General features: G+C 39.3%; 1 protein-coding gene and 1 non-coding gene across 2 annotated transcripts; one reads left to right on the forward strand and one right to left on the reverse strand.

Moving 5' to 3' along the window:
* Nucleotides 1-2,727: 2,727 nt before the first annotated feature.
* On the forward strand, nucleotides 2,728-15,936 carry scn4ba (sodium channel, voltage-gated, type IV, beta a). Its single transcript, XM_028420146.1, has 5 exons — nucleotides 2,728-3,530; nucleotides 8,225-8,388; nucleotides 8,569-8,788; nucleotides 8,939-9,068; nucleotides 9,991-15,936. Exons 1-5 carry the CDS (start codon nucleotides 3,437-3,439, stop codon nucleotides 10,082-10,084), a joined length of 702 nt encoding a protein of 233 aa, XP_028275947.1. The 5' UTR covers nucleotides 2,728-3,436; the 3' UTR covers nucleotides 10,085-15,936.
* A 774-nt stretch (nucleotides 15,937-16,710) lies between these two features.
* On the reverse strand, nucleotides 16,711-16,783 carry trnav-aac (transfer RNA valine (anticodon AAC)). Its single transcript has one exon. It is a non-coding gene; the product is annotated as a tRNA-Val (tRNA).
* Between the last annotated feature and the right edge of the window lie 490 nt (nucleotides 16,784-17,273).

Here is a 17,273-nt window from a genome sequence, read left to right on the forward strand (position 1 = left end):
GGGACACCACATACAGTGTCTCACTCAATCTATCATTGCCCCCCATGCACACTTGAACTTGGGAATGACATCAAACTCCAAGTGACGGATCACCTGACAGCATGTGGACGTGTGTGGGGACATGCATGTGTGGATGTGTGAGACCTGGGGAGGTCAAGCATCCATCATGTCTTTGTGGATGGTTATGGAGAAAAGGAGGGAATATGCAGGAAATGAACACACCAGAAGAAATGCTAAGGTTTAACAGAATTATTAGATATATTATTTCAAAATCTTCCAAAAATATGGGAAAATAACTACAAGAAAGTACTACTTAAACAGTATGTGATAAAGTGATGCCCAAACATCACAGGTATCTGTGAAGACAAGCCATGCAGTACAGATCGCCTAATTGTAGAGGCTGTATGTTGCTATACAGTCAGTGAGTTTTAAACAGTGATTGTACAAATGCAGATACAAAGTGTGAGAAATTAACATGTAAGCATACATGGAGTGCTTGCAGGTCACTCTGACACTGCTGCACAGGTCTACAGTGTTGCTGAAAAGTAAGTTTATCCACCATTGCCCACTGGAAGTGACTGTAGAAGGTGAAGGCTATAACCCATCAGACAAGGCTGTGACGCTTGTGATGACACTATTCATGTGTTATGTTGATTGCTGAGGAAGCTATGAAACCTGTGAGTGAGGTCAGGCTGCAAATTTTCACTGTGGACTTTGGTGATCCTTCACTGCCAGCAGGCTGTGTTGAAGGCTCAGCTGAGATTGATGAAAGGTATGCTGTGATTGTGTAATGTCCATGTTTTGTAACATGGCGTAAAGGACACATTGATGTCTCTAGGTGCTGTTGAAGCAAAAGCTGGATGGAAATCACTCCACTGAAGGCAGAGGTTCAGCCTTTGCGGGATCTTTATTCAAGCATGTATTCTAGTCAAATATGATAACAGTCCCCCAACCCTCAAAAGCTGGGCGTCTTTTAAAGTGAATCATTACATGAGTGTGTATATGTTCAAAAGTTGTTTCCCGTTAGTGAGGTCGAATTGACCTGCTGCATGTCAAAGGGCTATGGGAGACTGCAAAGAGAGCAATTTGTCTTACTGAAATATCCTTATCATGTTTCTAACAGTTCCAGAGACCTGAACAACACAATTTTATACCAGACTGGTTACCTAAGCTAAGGTTTTTCCCCAACAGTGACTTGCATGTACCAGATTAAAGCATGTCAGCTAAGACAAGGCTTTTTGTTTTAGTATAGTTACTGCAGCCTTGAGTCTGTTGTGTAAGTCTTTTGTAGTTTATGTCACTTTTTGGTTTACTTGCATTTACTGAGCTTCAGTCAAAGGGCAAAAGTATGAAATGAAGCTCTTAGCGCAAGTTCAATCAGGAAGACTATCTTCACTCTTTCATCACTTCTTCCAACCACCTCTCCCTTATCATCCTGCTCACACTTATCTCACCTTCTCCCTCGCCCCTTTCTCTCTCTCTGCCTCCCACTTAATCAGCTGGTTAATATAGAGCAACTCCCCCACCAATCAGCGGCTGAGCCGTCCCTCTCCTGCCCAATCACCGCTCAGCAATTCATTTAAAATTTCTCCGTCTCCTCTCCAGCTGTCTTTCAGATCGATTTCGGCAATCCTCCTCCACCCCAAGCACCACCAGTTCCTCATCAGGGCAAGGCCTCTTATCTCCTGCTCTTCTGCTCCTTCACCACCACCAGGTCTAGACCCGGGGGGATTCCTGCCTAAGCGGCCTCATCTCCTGTCCTTTCCCCCTTCGGATTTCGGTCATCGCATCGGGGTCTAGAATGCCAAAGCACAATTCATTCATTCATTGTACTTCAATAAATACTTTCTCATCTAAACATTTAGTCTCTCCTGATTGAAAAGGAGTTGTGAGACATTTTACTGTCACATTAACAGCTTCTCATGCACTCGTCATTCCTTTATATTCCCTGATGGTTCTGTCTACAGCTCAAAAAAGTCATGCATAGGTCCTCAGACATATACAGATGCTAAGTTGCTAGGTCCTAGTATTCAAAAATCCAGTTCATTCAGATGCTATCAGATTAAAGGACTGCATATCTGTAATGTAAGTACAACAATCTGTAGCAGGAGTTATTATGCTTTAGTCAGTTGTTAGCCAGACGCTAGGATTATGATTTTAGATGCCCAAACACAAAGACAAAAAGTATTATGCCAATCATAAGCCTTACAGGCATGCACACTGATGGAGACTTAGTGGTTTACAAAAGCAATTAGAAATCAAATCAAATACAACAAATCTAAAGATGATAGAATTAGGGTTACATTATAACATTTTATCCTTTAATTAAAGTAACTCACTTTAATTCACTCGGGGAAAGGGGATGAGATAAAACATAAGTCATGGGATAGAAAACTTGCCAGGGAACAAAATCAGATTTTGCCAATGCATTAGCCTGACAGCACACTGGTATAGTAAAACCATGAAATGGGAGAAGCATGAAAGAGGAGACAGACATAAAGGATGAGTAAAGACAGCAGTATGTGTGGTATGGGTGAAGCACCCAGCCGTGTCCGACTCTGAGACCTTCTTGAGTAAGGCTGACTCAGCCTTACTGCGTGGGGTGCATATGTGCGTGTGTGCATCCCTGTGGCAGCAGACAACCCCCACCCCCACCCACACTCACACCCACTCGCTCCCCAGTTCAATTCTATCCCCTCTCTCTCTCTCTCTCTTTACCTCTGCCTCTGCAGTACGTTTCTCTTGCTCATTCCTCCCTGTGCCGGCCAGGGAGACACGCACTTTCTGCTTTTCTGCTTGGCTGCTGGCTCTGCTCCAGCATCCCTCTGTGCCTCTTGTGTGTTCTCCTCCCCCTTCCAGCCTATGTCTCCCCCCTATGGGGATTTGTCGGCTAGCCTGCTTCCCTGGCTGCTGCTGCTTCTGCTGCTGGAGCAGTGGAGCTATTTGACACTACGCTGCTACTCCACTACCGGTCTGCCTCGCTTCTCCTCTCTGCCTTTCTCCTCACACTCTGCTTTGCCTGGATACTCAGCGCTGAGTCTGCCAGAGACAGCAACTGAGGACAGGCTAGAAGGGAGAGCCTGCACTCTTCATTCAACTGCTGCAGTCTTCAGCCTGTCTTTCTCCTCTGCTTTCTTTTGCTGCCAGGGACCAGTGCAGGGAACAACTGGACAGGAGAGCACTCCCTAAAGATATTTATCCTCCCTCTGTTCATTCCCGGGACAGAGTGCAGAGGAGGAAAGAAGAGGGAGGGACTGAGAGCAGTACTTCAGACTCTGCCTTCAGCTGCACAGCTCAGTGTCCCACCTTGCTCCAGAGGCACACAAGTCACACAGACAGTCACTGACAGACAAGAAGACAGACTGACACACACAATTCTGCACAATACAGAGAGGCGGACAAGACCACAGATAGACAGACAGGTGGTGTTGGTGTCATGGCGTCAGCGGACAGCACCGGTTCAAGTGTCTCTGGTCGGCTGCGATCAGGGGATTTACTTCATGCTGGTGTTGCAGTTGCACTGCTGCTTGGTGAGTTATACTCCTCTTTATATCTTTAGATGTCATGTCATTCCACTCTATGTTCAGATTACAGCACATTATTATGCTTCTGTCATTCCTATCTATATCTAATTTAGGGTAATCCCTTTAAATATCTACAAATTTAAACTTGTTTGTATGCTCCCTACACCTCATTCCTCAGCTCCTTTGTCAGCTCCTTTGTTTTAGTGTTTTTATGCCAGTCTGGGTGGGTGTTTTGCTGCTGACACAATAAATCCACACCTTTTTTAAAAAAAATTGTTATTCTATACCATCATCTATTCTATGCTACTACTACTGTTATCTCTGATTAATGATTCTTTTCACAAGGCATAAATGCGTAATGCTGTGACAGGTGCTGTTTACTTGTTGCTGTTCTGAGGGTATCAAGGTCAATAACATCCAACCTTTGGCTGATCTGATTTTGGACATGTTGGGTATCTGAGCATTTGGTTGGATGATTGATTGGCTGAATTTGTCTGTATGCATGCACTTATCAAGGTGACTTTCTCAAGGGACAATTCATAAAAAGGGAAATGACATAACGAAAAAAGTTTGGGTTATGTAAGGTGTTATTATACAGATCACATAAATGTGTGTAGGTATGTGTGATTGTAGTATCACTGCTAGTGACGTAGTGGTGCAGTGGTGATCTATGCTTTTTTGCTCATACCTTCCCCTCCCAAAAATTTCCTTCAAGTTCTAAGTTGTTTTGAAAGTTAGGGGAGCTCTGCAACACATGAATAAAGAAGAATGCATGTGAAAAATATTAATTTAGTACCATCCTGAGGTGAACTATTGTGTTCAAGATTTGTCATATGTGGTTCAGTGCTTTCCAGATTTCTTTTCCCTTTTGTTTGCACTTTTATTTCCTCAGGGCTATCAATCAGTTAAAAACATTTCATTTATTGCATACTTTGCTACTATGTTAATGGAGATGAATACTTCTTTGTACTTGCATGAGTCACAGATTTCACACACTGGTAGTATGTTTAAATTCAAGAGCACACCTTGATTGTTCAAGCATGTTCAGCCTCTGTGTCATATGTCCTCCATACATAAGTGTTGAGTCTTTTCAAGATGGTTCCTCTCAGGGGCTACATTATAAGAAGTGCCTATTTGATGTAATCCAAATAATTTCGCTTTGACCATTATTATGTCCTGTGTTAACTGGGTGTCAGTCTTTACCCATACGCCTTGTTGACTTTAGAACAGTATACACATACAGCCTGGTATTTAAAAATGCAGGAGGTAAATTTTTATGGTATAGTCAATTATATTACGGTATTAGTCATCTTTAAATCACATAATTTATAAAGAAAAGTTCTCATCAGAACACAATCCCAAATAAAAAGATGGCTGTGAACATAAGAGAAACAATAAGCACAAGGCCAGCAGATGCAAAGCAGTCAGCATTATATCAGTCGTTTGCATCATGTTGTCTGCGTGGCTATTACATTACGTAAACGTGTAGCTGTTTGTTTATATGAAGTGTAAACCTGAATCCACCATGTCCACACACAACAGCAGCTGGTAATTGAGTTGCTGGTGTAATTCTCTGCCCTGCTGTCACTCATTCATGTCACATCTCCCTCCCCTTTTCCTTTTGCCTACCCATTCCTCCTTTATTCCCATGTGACCTTTCCCATTACTTCCTACATACTGTACCTCCTCCATTACCCCTGTTTCCTTGTTCATCTCTTATCCCATCTCTCCCGCCTTTCCCAGCAACTCCCTCTCTCTCTCATGGAGGTAATAGTGTCCTCGGTCAGTTCTCTATGGGTTCACTCGGAAATACATTAACCCTTCAATCTCTGGCCTACTTAAAAAAAATCTCACCTTGACTACGAGGCAAGGACACACACACTCACACGCTCTCTCTCTCTCTCTCTCGCTCAAACACACACACACAGCTGCTTTTCCTACCATTAGTGATTCAGATATTGATGTTTCCCAACTGGGACATAGAAAGATATTTGATAGTGAAGCTAAAAATATCATTCATTTCATCTTATTACTCATGTGCACACACACACACACACACACACACTAACACGTATGTGGATGTAACCACACATTCAAAGACAAGCATGCATACAGACCATAACTAACATATAGTAGCACTTTGCCACAGTATGTGAATCTGTGTGTGTTGACAAAGACAGAGAAGCCTATAGTGAACAGTATGGTGATGAAGAGAAAAATGATAGTAGAAAGCAAAGGTGTAAAGTGAGGGAGGCATGAGATCTATTTCTAGGCATGAGGGGGGACACTTCTCTCAGATATGTAAACTATCATCGTGCTTCCAGTGATGATGAAGGCACACTGTGTGTGCTGTTTAGAGGGGAGATTCTCGGTGGTTCTCCCTAACAACATTTATCCTTCTAAACCATTTGGTATCTAAAATTATTTAGTGTGCCACTAATTATTGATAGAGGGTAAAAAAATTCATTTATTTTTGTACTTAGCTGTTAACCGTGTTTAAAGGGCAGATGTTTCAAACTTCTACACAGCCGTTTATTTCACTGCCCCACACCAAAATAAACACACAAATGCACACAGACTGGCTCCCACAGTTCTGAGACCATGTATAACAGAAAGACTGAGGGAAAAAAGAGTAAGAGAAAGTGCTCAGTGCTGGAAAGAAAGAATAGTAATAAGTCCATTAAAAGAGAGCAAAACCAGAAAGAGAAAAGAACAAGCAGAACCCAAATGGCCCGAGTTGCTGCTGAAAGGAGACGAGTTAAGAACAGAGGAGGGATAAAAATATCAGGTGTAAGAAGACAAGAAGTGAGGGTAAGACTGAGCAAATGCAGAAAATGGACCAAAAAAAGAAGAGCCAAAATTACATTTCTCATGAGATTTTAAAGCAACCTTCAGACATTTGAATGTTTATTGTAATAATTTCCATATTAATGTCAGCCTTACTGCAGATACTAAAGGCTTGTTAATAGTCATAAAATGTGTTCATCACAAACTGTTCTGTACATGACAGTCAGTTCATTTAGTTGACCTTCTAATTGTATCTACTCACTGTATCTATTTTCTAATTGATAGTATAATAAGCTTTTTTTCTTTTACAAAGAGTTGAACTGAGGCATCTGGACTTGTAGAGATTTCTTGAAGACGTTTTGCTGCTCTTACAAGCAGCTTCATCAGTTCTGTTTGGTTGGTAAACATGGTTTATATATGGTGGAGGACCTCAGTGGGTGGGTCTGTGTGAAAGTCCCGTTGCCTCGCTTTAACCTTTTGAATGAAAATGACCTCGATGACTGAGAATCTTCATAGACCGGTTTTCTTTTTTTCCAGTAGTCTTTGCACCATGCTTTTTTCATGTAGAATAATGATCCAATTCAGCAACAGGTCAATAATATGGCAAGGCTTTAAATATCAGAGGACAATTTCTCAATTCCCCCAGTGACATTTTTTGTTCTCAACAGCATGTGTGCATTTTTCCCCTAACTCAAACCTTCTCAACAATCGCTGCCAGTATGAATATTACAAAACCCATGAGTAGGCGGGACAAAGGCGTCCATTGTCTAATGCTGAATATGACATTAAATTTACTGGAAACAATAGGAAGCTCTGTTTTCCACAGAAATATGACTAATGACCTATCTGTTCAACCACAGTAGTAATATCACTCATCCTTTAGTTGAGTACTGGATTAGCAATGGTTGCAGTTTTAAAAGTATATAGTCCTGATCACATTATATTGTTATTATGTTTAAAGCATTTGACAGCTGGTGCAAAATTCTTATATACAAGCACATGTGAGGCTTTTACAGACACATGCATGTACTCTAACCCTGTCTGCACCATGTCCAAGTGAAACAGTATCCTGAGCAGGTCAGTGTGGAGGGGAGCATCTATAAATAGGCTCAAAGTGTGTGAGGTACACCAGATCAACAATCTGAGAATTACACCAGCTGTCATTGCAAAACCAACACAAGCTGTCCATCAAGAGCTAAATGCTAATACAAAATGATCTGTCTCTTTTGGAAATAAACAAGTTATTGCATGTTTTGTGTTTTGAGCATTCATCTCACAGAAGTACATCATTTGTACTTAACTTGGCTCTTGTTTTCTGTTTTGAGTTGTCTGTTGGCTTGTCTGTCATTCCCAGTTAACGATTCATTCTTACACATAGTTTGGCAACCTTGTTTGTTGTACAGAGAAATACTGACAGCAGTTGAAAACGTTTTGCACTTACATACTGGATCTGAAATCTATGGACATACATACATACATACATGCATAGTGGACAAAGAAAGTAAATAAAGAATGAACCAACATTTTGTAACATCACCCATAGCACACATTTTTAGTGTGAAGGCCCCATCCATTGCTATTTTGGCAGTTACTTTACAGAACTTCTGGCTAATCTGAAAAATAAGCAGGTGGTATTTGATTGAAGCTGAATCAGGCAGCTTCCACTGAGGCATAAATTGGAACATGACAGATAAAAGTTTTTGTACCACCAAGTGGGCAAACAAGGAACAGCAGTTTTTGGCACCTGTCAGGTTGCAGACCAATACAATTTCCCATTCAAGAAAACCTCCAGGGGAGCCAAGTGATCCTTATTGACAGTCTTCAGCTATAGCTGCTACATTATGATGCTGACTTTATAAGTTTGACTGAGCTGTGCTTTTTATTTTATGAACCTTTTCTCTCTTTTGGTTCAGGTGTATGGAGTGTTGGCGGGCTGGAGGTTTCAACAGGTAAAGTGTCTTCCATTGAAGCGATGAATGGCTCCACAGTCCTGCTGCCATGCACCTACTCCTCTTGTATTGGCATCAAAAACCTTTACTTCAACTGGCAATATAATGACAATGGAACCTTTTTTAAGGTACAGACATGTACACACTACTTCAAGTATTAGCTACATACCATACACAAAAAAGGTCTTTATGATCTTTTTATGTGTTGCATGCATCAACCCATGATTATGATTATAATTATGATTATCTGTGTACATCAGACAACCTAAACCTCTGTTGTGTACCTAAGTAGATGTGTATATGTGTAGTTATGTGAAGCAGAGATTCCTATGGAAGGTGTGGAGCCAAAGGTCAGTGTGTACCATGAGCGAGTGGAGTTTGTCGGTTCCTCAAAGACTAACAACATTTCCATCTTGCTGTGGAACATCACCTTTGAAGATGAGGGACAGTACATCTGTTTCGCCAGAAACCCAAAAGAGAAGAACCGCAACCACAGTGCTGTCTTCACTCTTAGAGTGGTGGACCAGAGTAAGTGACACAAAAATACTATTGCAGTCTTATGACAGTTCTTATATCCTCAGATCGACAACATTGCTACAAGATTTGCTGCCAGAACCTTAGCTCTCTTGTATTATAATCTCCCTATCAATGCCTTTCCCTCTCTGTCTTCTTTTTCAGTGAAGGAGGTTGACAATACTTTAACGATCATTATTGTCTCCGTTCTGGGCGGAGTCATTGGATTAGTTATCATTGTCATGGTGATAAAGGCCTTGGTTGTTCACTTTCTGCTGAAGGGTGATGAAAAGAAGTGAGTAGATCATGATCTATGATAATAAGGGCATTGTGGGAAAATTAAGATTGCGCTTGATTGTAGACAGGTTTGTTGACAAAAGATATTATGATTTGCTGGGTACTAAACTTTGAGCCATTACCCTAAAATGTGGATGTGATTATGCTTTTTTAGGTAGATTAACCAAACTGATAGATGATGATAATGACAGAGGACAACATCAGCATGATGTATTTCATATTTGGTTATATCTCTTTCCTCCCTCTATTAAGCCTTAACTTTCATTTTTGTCACACAGTGACTTGCAGTTTTCCATTTTAACGAATAGATGTAAATGTTGCTTGTTTTATGACAAGGTGAGCATAACCTCAAACAGCAGTGAGCATCAACAGTCAAGGTCATTTTTATGTCTTACAAAGAGCAATAATCTCTGATTTTACACTCTGATCAGCAAATCAGACCTGCAATGATGTGATAGAAGAATAATTTAAATGTCTTATAACAACATTTGACTGTGACTATTCAGAATCGGATATAACTGGTATAGCAGTTGTATTAAAACTATTGTTGTCCATGTTAACTGTAATTTTGAGAGAAGTTGTAACTTGCATAGCAGCATGACATGTTAATTTGCATACTAAGTGTAGACTGCAGCTTATTATCAATGTGTGTGTGCATGCGTAGACAGGCACACACACACAGAATGCTAATTCTGGAAAGCAGCTGCATGTTCTCACCTCTGATCTTTTCTGACTTATGTGAATCGAATCTTAATTACATTTTCTGAATTTGGGTCCAATGCAAGATTACTATTCGAAGCTTAAAGGGTTATGTTTGTTAAAACCCCTGCAGGAATATATATTATTGCTCTTATCATATGATTATCATTCCTCCCTCTATGGGCATACATCTTAACCTTTGATTTCTCCACCCCTTTCAGTAAAGAGTGCCTGGTGAGCTCCTCAGGGAATGACAACACAGAAAATGGACTTTCAGGAGCCAAAGCTGACAACAAAGGGACACCAAAGGCTTGAGCAAAATTGCAAAGTATGTCTGTATGTTTGTATATATGTTAGACAAATGTACACGCTCAGAGAAGAAGCTGTTATCAGTCGACTGTTTTATCTTTGTAGTGGCTAACTAATACAACTTGTAAATGTCTATTTTAAATCATGCTTGAGATTTGGGAAGAGTGAATGTGCAAAGGCTTGGGTCACGCTCACTTACATGGCAGCCCATTTGTTACACCATGCACAGCCTATGTTTATGAATTCTGCACTGCATCAAACTGAAACTGACACTTTAATGTACAGTCAAGTACTTGTGGTTTCCATAACTTATTTTTAAACCAAAAAGAGCTACAGAAAATGAGGGAAGAAAGACCCAAACAAATCTTATCAGAGGGAACACACACGCACACACTTCTATGTCATTATTTATTGCCATATTTTATAAACTGCCTTGATGTCAACGGAAAAACGCCCCACAGCATAGATGCCTCTTCTAACTCTCACATTACACCTAATCCACCAGTAAATACAAACCCTAGGACAAGTAACCAGGTGTCTGTTCATAAGAAGTAAAATATGCTGTAAATAAAAACTTTACATTATAGAATTGGGTAACAAGTCATGCGTTTACTAGAGGTCTTTCAAGCTATATTTTTCTGACCTAAACACTAAAATCTGCCATACCATCCTGAACATTCATGTTTACTGCTGGTTCCAGGTTAGACACACTGCCCGGTTGTTTCGTCCACCAACATGGGCTTTAATTGAACTGCTGGCTAACAATGGTTGATAAGTGGGCTTTCATTGAGTGACTGAAAGATCCTGTTCAGTTTTATTGTTTTGCTTTAGATAAACACAGGTGCCTGTTCTGCTTCTGCTCCCTCTGCTGGTGGGAGGATAAAAACACAGAAAATGTATTTAAAAAAATCAAAAAACAAAACAACCCTAGCCCTCATCAACGACAATCCCCAGCTCCCTATAGAAAGGAATGAACTTAATCATGCTGCTTCTGACTAATATAACCAATGCATTTTTAGCATGTGCGCATTTTATATAACTTCAAATATGTTGCACCATAGTACAGGAACATTTTTGCGTGTCTTTGTATGGTCCCATTCAACCTCTCACATATGCCTGAAATGTCAGAAGCTCTGTCAGTGCCCCTCCCAACAACATTTTGTTTAACCCCCTTAACCAGGTCAGGGAGATCAAACTGGCCTGCCTGTTTTATTGAGAATGTAGGGGTCACTGACACTTGTTCAAAATATAGAGGAGTCTGAAAGGTTGGCCCTTTGCTTCATGGCGCATCAGCAAGAAATATTGTAAACGAGAAGAGCAAAAAAGTTCTCTGGATACCAATTCACTTTCACATATTCAGTGAAATGATAACCTCAAGCAAACACCTTAACAATACATTTGTAATTGTGCCATAGGCCAAACAAGTCCATTGATACGGCCTCAGTAGTGCAGGGATTACAGCAGTGGGACAGATCACTGCTAAAGAATGTAAAGACTGTCAGGGAGAGAGTAAATCTAATTCATTACGAAATGATTCTAAAAAATATTTGTGTTATTATAAAATGAATGTGTGAATATCCCTCAAAAGCCAGTAGGTCTTTTGTTGGCCAATGGTATTATTCTTTGTAGGTCTACAACTATTAACTATTTCACTAAGTCCAGAGTTTAGATTAGCCAACAGCCACTTACTGTAAGTATATTTAAAATGTTAAGTATATTTAAAATGTTGGGCATTGAAGATTGTAAGAAGTTTTAAAATTCAAGAATGTGTTGGATGTAAATGTCGGAAAGTGATACAACCTTCACAGTGGCAAATGTCAACAAAGGTCTTTGTGATATCACATCTCTACGTCATTCTGTCATAAGCTCAGTGCTAAAACTACCCCCCCTTCCCTTGCAGTTTACAGTATGAGAGGTCACTTCTGTGAAGCTGGGAGACATGGGCTGCCACTCCTCGATAGCTCAAATAGCTTTAACATCTGAAAGCTTAGACACAAGCACACTCACACGTCTTCACCCACACATGTGCTCATGTACTGTGATACCAGGCAGTAGTACACTAGCCTTGCATACAACAATACAGCACTTTAAACCTGTTCAAAATGGCTTCATAAGACAGGAAATCACGGAAGTGACCTCACAGTCATCATACTTTTAATACTTATATTATCAAAGTTAACCAAAAACAATACACATTTTCACCTTATGTTGTCATCCTGACTGAGTACTTGACAACAGCATTGTGTCAAAGTGGTTTGAGCATTGTTATCATATTGGATCAGAGCTATATGACAAGATTTGAGTTTATTTTTCTAATAGTTCATTTCTGTCAGCTTGCTGCGCTCTGATTTTGGAGTGCATTTTCCTTCTTGCTTTCAATGGAAGCAATAAGACAGACATCAGATTATGCAATAACCTATTATAAGGCACTTTACAGATGTGTCTGGACTGGCTGGAAACTCTGTCTGTCCACGGCACTGATCGTTGTACCAATGTATGTATATCGACACTACACAAATGTATCTCAGTTGGTCTAATGTATCGACATAAGGCTCATATATCGACATTAGACAGATTTATCTGCATTGGATTGATCTATATTAGGTCCCATTTACACTTGGCATAAAATTCCCTGAGCAGATGGAAGATTTATCAAGAAGAACTTGCACTCCGAGCTATTGAAAAACACCTCTGACACAGAGGCCCAGCTGCACTGAGTTGTTTCATTTAATATTATCTGGAGTGGAAAAGGTATGAGGTAACAGTTTACATTAATGGTCTAATGTAGAGTGGACCTGAGAGTACAATACTCTGCAGCCCCCGAAAACACAAGCTAAGGAAATGACAAAGATCTATGATAATGCAGATGTTAAGCGTACTTTTAATCACCTTATTGATTAATGTAATTTAATTTTCACCTAGCTGATTTGTCACATGGTGTAATGAAGCCAATATCAGCAAAAATAATGTGGGTTTAATAATTAAATTTAATCCTAATTAGCAAGTGACTTCATTAATTATTGACCAAAATCTGTGGTGTGAGGTGACAGTAACCTGTGACCACCAGATTCTTATCAGTTTATCCTGGAGTTTATGTGAAGAAATTCCTACAATGCAGGATCACATGTTTGCAATGAATGGAATTTTAGCATTTTCTTTGCTTAGTGCATCTTGTGCCAATTTGATGTGTTTTCCTAAGCTGCATTCACACACTAATTCAGTTGCAATGGAGCTGACTAAAATTATAGAGCAACTTGTAAGAGAAGTAAAGTCCTCTTTTCATAAATTCCTCTTGTATAACCTAAGAGGGATGCCTTATACCGTAGATAGATGTGTCACAAACTGGTCCTTCAATCAGTTCAGAAATAACAGTTCTACTTTAAACTTCAGAGGCATGAAACAACTGTGTAAATTGGGTCATAAAATGTTTCAAATGTCAGGTAATTTAAATGGAATTGTTTGCTGGGTATAAATGGGATAAAAACTGATCTACAGTATGTAAAAAGCAATGGTTGTTTTGTGATGTACAAGTACTGTAATAACTTTTAACATTGTTACTGTGCAGTGTTAAAAGTTACACCTGTTATGCTGTGATTGTGAACGTTGTTGATATAGGGAAGCACTACACAGACACACACACCCACACGTATTATGTCTAAACAAAGAGGGTACATGATATACATCCAAAGTCTTCCTGTAGGAAAAAGCAATATTTTAAAAGTTGCTCTGTCTGTTAGTCTATGCTCCTTACCCAACACCTTTAACTGACACAGAACTACAAATACAGTCGATGGGTTCATGTAGGGATTGTGACGCAAAACTCAACACTGTACGGTTGTGGCCGAAGTTCTCTAGTTTGGTCCACATTTTCTGTAGTCCCTAATTGTATATCTATGTTTTCTTAGCCAAGCCCCACCAGGAAATGGTTACTGTATCTCTTACTTGTTCTCGCATTGGGAAGAGTGATGTGCTGTTTAAATGTAGGACTGATAAATGAAAGCAAAAATGAATTAATGCATTAGTGCAAACCTAGTTTTACTACATATGCCATTACATTAACCCTTTTAAAGATATGATTTTAGTTTTGGTGTTGGTATCTTGTCTTCCTGTCCTGAACCTCACATGACTCTTGAGGGCAGCCAGCTGTTTAGAGCGATTGCTGCGGTACAGAGTGTGCACTGTGCTTATTGTGACCGCCACCCAATGGTGAATGCCTAACACATTAGACAGTCTGTGGACAAAAATAACTTACAGTTTGATTTGGACTTGCATAATGGAAAAGCAGAGCCACTAAAATCTAATGCTAAATTACAATTTGATGTAACTGTATGATGTTGCTACAATTACACACAATATACAAAGCTGCAACTGCTTTATATAATGCTAGGGGTTGGATTATTTGTAAAAATACATATTTTTATTCCCTTTGCCCGAATAAAGGGATGATTACAATTGGTAAGAGGTGATGTGCAGTATAAGGTACCATAATGTGTACAGAACAGTAAGTCGCAGCAAAAGAATATATGAAACAATTTGTAGAAATGTTTGATTGATAGTGAACAGCTATAGTAAACTAATTAGGTGACAGTGTTAGTATTATTGTAACATTGTTCATTACAATAACCAAGTATTCTTATGATTCCATAGAGTTAGTATTGCTCTTACTGCCAGAGCAGCTGAAACTCATACTGCCAATCCAAGAGTCTCATGTCTGCTGTTGTTACAACACTATTACAATGACACACAACTCAGTACACAAACAAACAGCCGTATTACCGTCTACTGCTGTACTAATGGCATTTAAATACTAAATTCTAAATGATATTGCTCTGTACTCCTTCTGTATTTCTAGCAGCTGAAACTCACACTGCCAAGCCAAGAGTCTGACGTCTGCTCTCTCTGTCTCCCACATTCCACAAAAGAGCTGCAATGATTAGTCAACTACACAATAAGTCAAGGTAGAAAAAGAATTGCCATCCGTTTATATATTTCAAGGAGAATTGCAACATTTCCAGTTGTTCTATCTTCTCAAAATGGTTCAATTTTACTGTCTTACTTTATACAACTCTTAAGGACAAGATTTTGACTATTTTAGGACGTTTTATAGAACACTTATTTGATTAAGAAAATGATTTTTTCCACACAGATCAAAAGGTCAAACCACTAATTTAATAAACTAAGTTTAGTTCAGGCAGAAAGCTCACTACAATTCTAATTAAAAGAATAAAAGAACTGAAACAGGAGCAGTGTGTCCTGTTTCAATTGTGAGAATTTTGAAACTACAGTAGCTATGCCATACTATGATGCGCATTGTGATCTACTGTCTGTCTACATGATATCGCAGGCCTAACAAACTGCCTCTTATAACTCGTGGCAAAGATTATCCTATAGAACAAGGCTAGCTAGCTAGAGGTTTGAATAATAAGCACACAGGCTGACACTGACCTTTTCACATTTTCTGACTGCGGTCCTGCATTTTAAACTCAACAATGTTTTTACACACCCAGGGGCTGTAAATCCCATATCTTAATCAAGCCAATACACTCATATTTGCTTACTCTATCCTAATTAACCTAAGGCCACTGATGATATACAAATTAGTCTATAGTATTTTATAGTAAGTTGAAATCTTGCGGAATATCCATATATTTTGCTTATATTAGCACAGTCTATTCAACTCGCACACATGCAAAACAAATCTGCAATCACAGTTATCCTGGATCAACCTTCCTGTGAATGTTCTGCTGTTTGTCTGTGTTTGTGACCATGTTGCTCATGCTCCCTTCATGACTATGCACCTCAAACTTTTGACTTGTTGAAAATACATCCTGAAAATAAACTGCTGATTTAATTTCCCAGAGCGCTGTTGAGTCTCATTGTGACTTTATGTAGTTTTAAGAAACAAATTCAAAGGATGATATAGTTTAATCACTATATCTGGAATATGTGGTGATTTATATAGTTAGATATTGATTAGAGGGTTATTCCAAAATACTGTGCAGTATATTACAGCTTACATAGCTACACAGCAATATCACTAATGCTGTTGTGTATGTATCAGTATTTGCCCTATTAGATTTCCTACCCAAGGCTGAAATCTTGCACTACACAAAGCATAGAATAGAATAGAACAGAATAGTATTGAGTTGTATTGGTATGTTAATTTAAAGGCAAATAGTATTTCTAACAAAAAAAAAACCTTTTGTAACAAACTGTGTTAAATTACAGTGGTAGTATATGAGTTTGTGATCAGGACATTATCGTTCAAAAGATTGCTCCACACAGCCATCTTGTGGAGAAGTCATAGAAGTACACCATGTCTGTTTTTGTGCAGTCTCCTCGGTGTGGACTGCATTGCAGGTATTTGTTGTACATATCAAGGCCACACTATTCCTGTTGTTTTTTAACGTGACGTTTGCAGCAACACCACTTTGAACTCCCATAAATAAATGAAATTACATACAGCTGACAATAATGTCATGAGTACATACACTACAGAGTACGTCAATCAAACTAATGTTACAATACGTGGACAACGCGATCATGTTACGTGAATAATGTAGTTGATTTCAGTTTTGTGATCTTAGTACATTTGCAAAAAACAAATAATTTAAAAAAGTGATATGTACCTATGTTCCCGCCCGGTTTCGAACCGAGGACCTTTCGCGTGTTAGGCGAACGTGATAACCACTACACTACGGGAACTGAGTGTCGTCGTGACATGCACATGTGTTTAACAGCATCAGTAACAGTACAGTGTACGTTTTATTGCAGTACAACAGTATGCCTAAATGTATACATGTGGTTTCCATTACGTGTTAATGTATCTATAAAATACATTAGTAATTACGTTGTGCATGAACTATCATTATGCAACATGTTAAGTGTTGTATGGTTACTAGCGCTGAAACCTCCAAATACAGAGTATGAGTGCATTTAGAATACATCCTGAATGGCACCTAGTTAGCCTTCTTCCAAATAAAATGTTTTCTGTTTTGTTTTCTGTTTTGTACACAAACTTCCAGGTGTTGGTGTAACACTTTTACAAAAGGAAACAAATTATTAAAGACTCATAAAAAAACTTACCTTTGACTCCACAGAGGCTTTAAAGGCGGCTACTTCCCTGACTTGGCTCCAGTTCCCCTCCACCATTTCTAACGCAGGTCGGATCAGCTAACTTGCTCCGTCGTGAAGG

This window comes from Parambassis ranga, chromosome 13 (genome assembly GCF_900634625.1).
Source record: "Parambassis ranga chromosome 13, fParRan2.1, whole genome shotgun sequence".
Lineage (NCBI taxonomy): Eukaryota > Metazoa > Chordata > Actinopteri > Ambassidae > Parambassis > Parambassis ranga.

What these genes read in the sequence shown, in the direction of transcription:
- scn4ba (XM_028420146.1), top strand. Translation starts at nt 3,437, where the DNA reads ATGGCGTCAGCGGACAGCACCGGTTCAAGTGTCTCTGGTCGGCTGCGA. An exon ending in TCTTAGAGTGGTGGACCAGA is followed by an intron (nt 8,789 to 8,938) that starts GTAAGTGACACA and finishes CTTCTTTTTCAG; the next exon opens with TGAAGGAGGTTGACAATACT. An exon ending in CTGAAGGGTGATGAAAAGAA is followed by an intron (nt 9,069 to 9,990) that starts GTGAGTAGATCA and finishes CACCCCTTTCAG; the next exon opens with TAAAGAGTGCCTGGTGAGCT.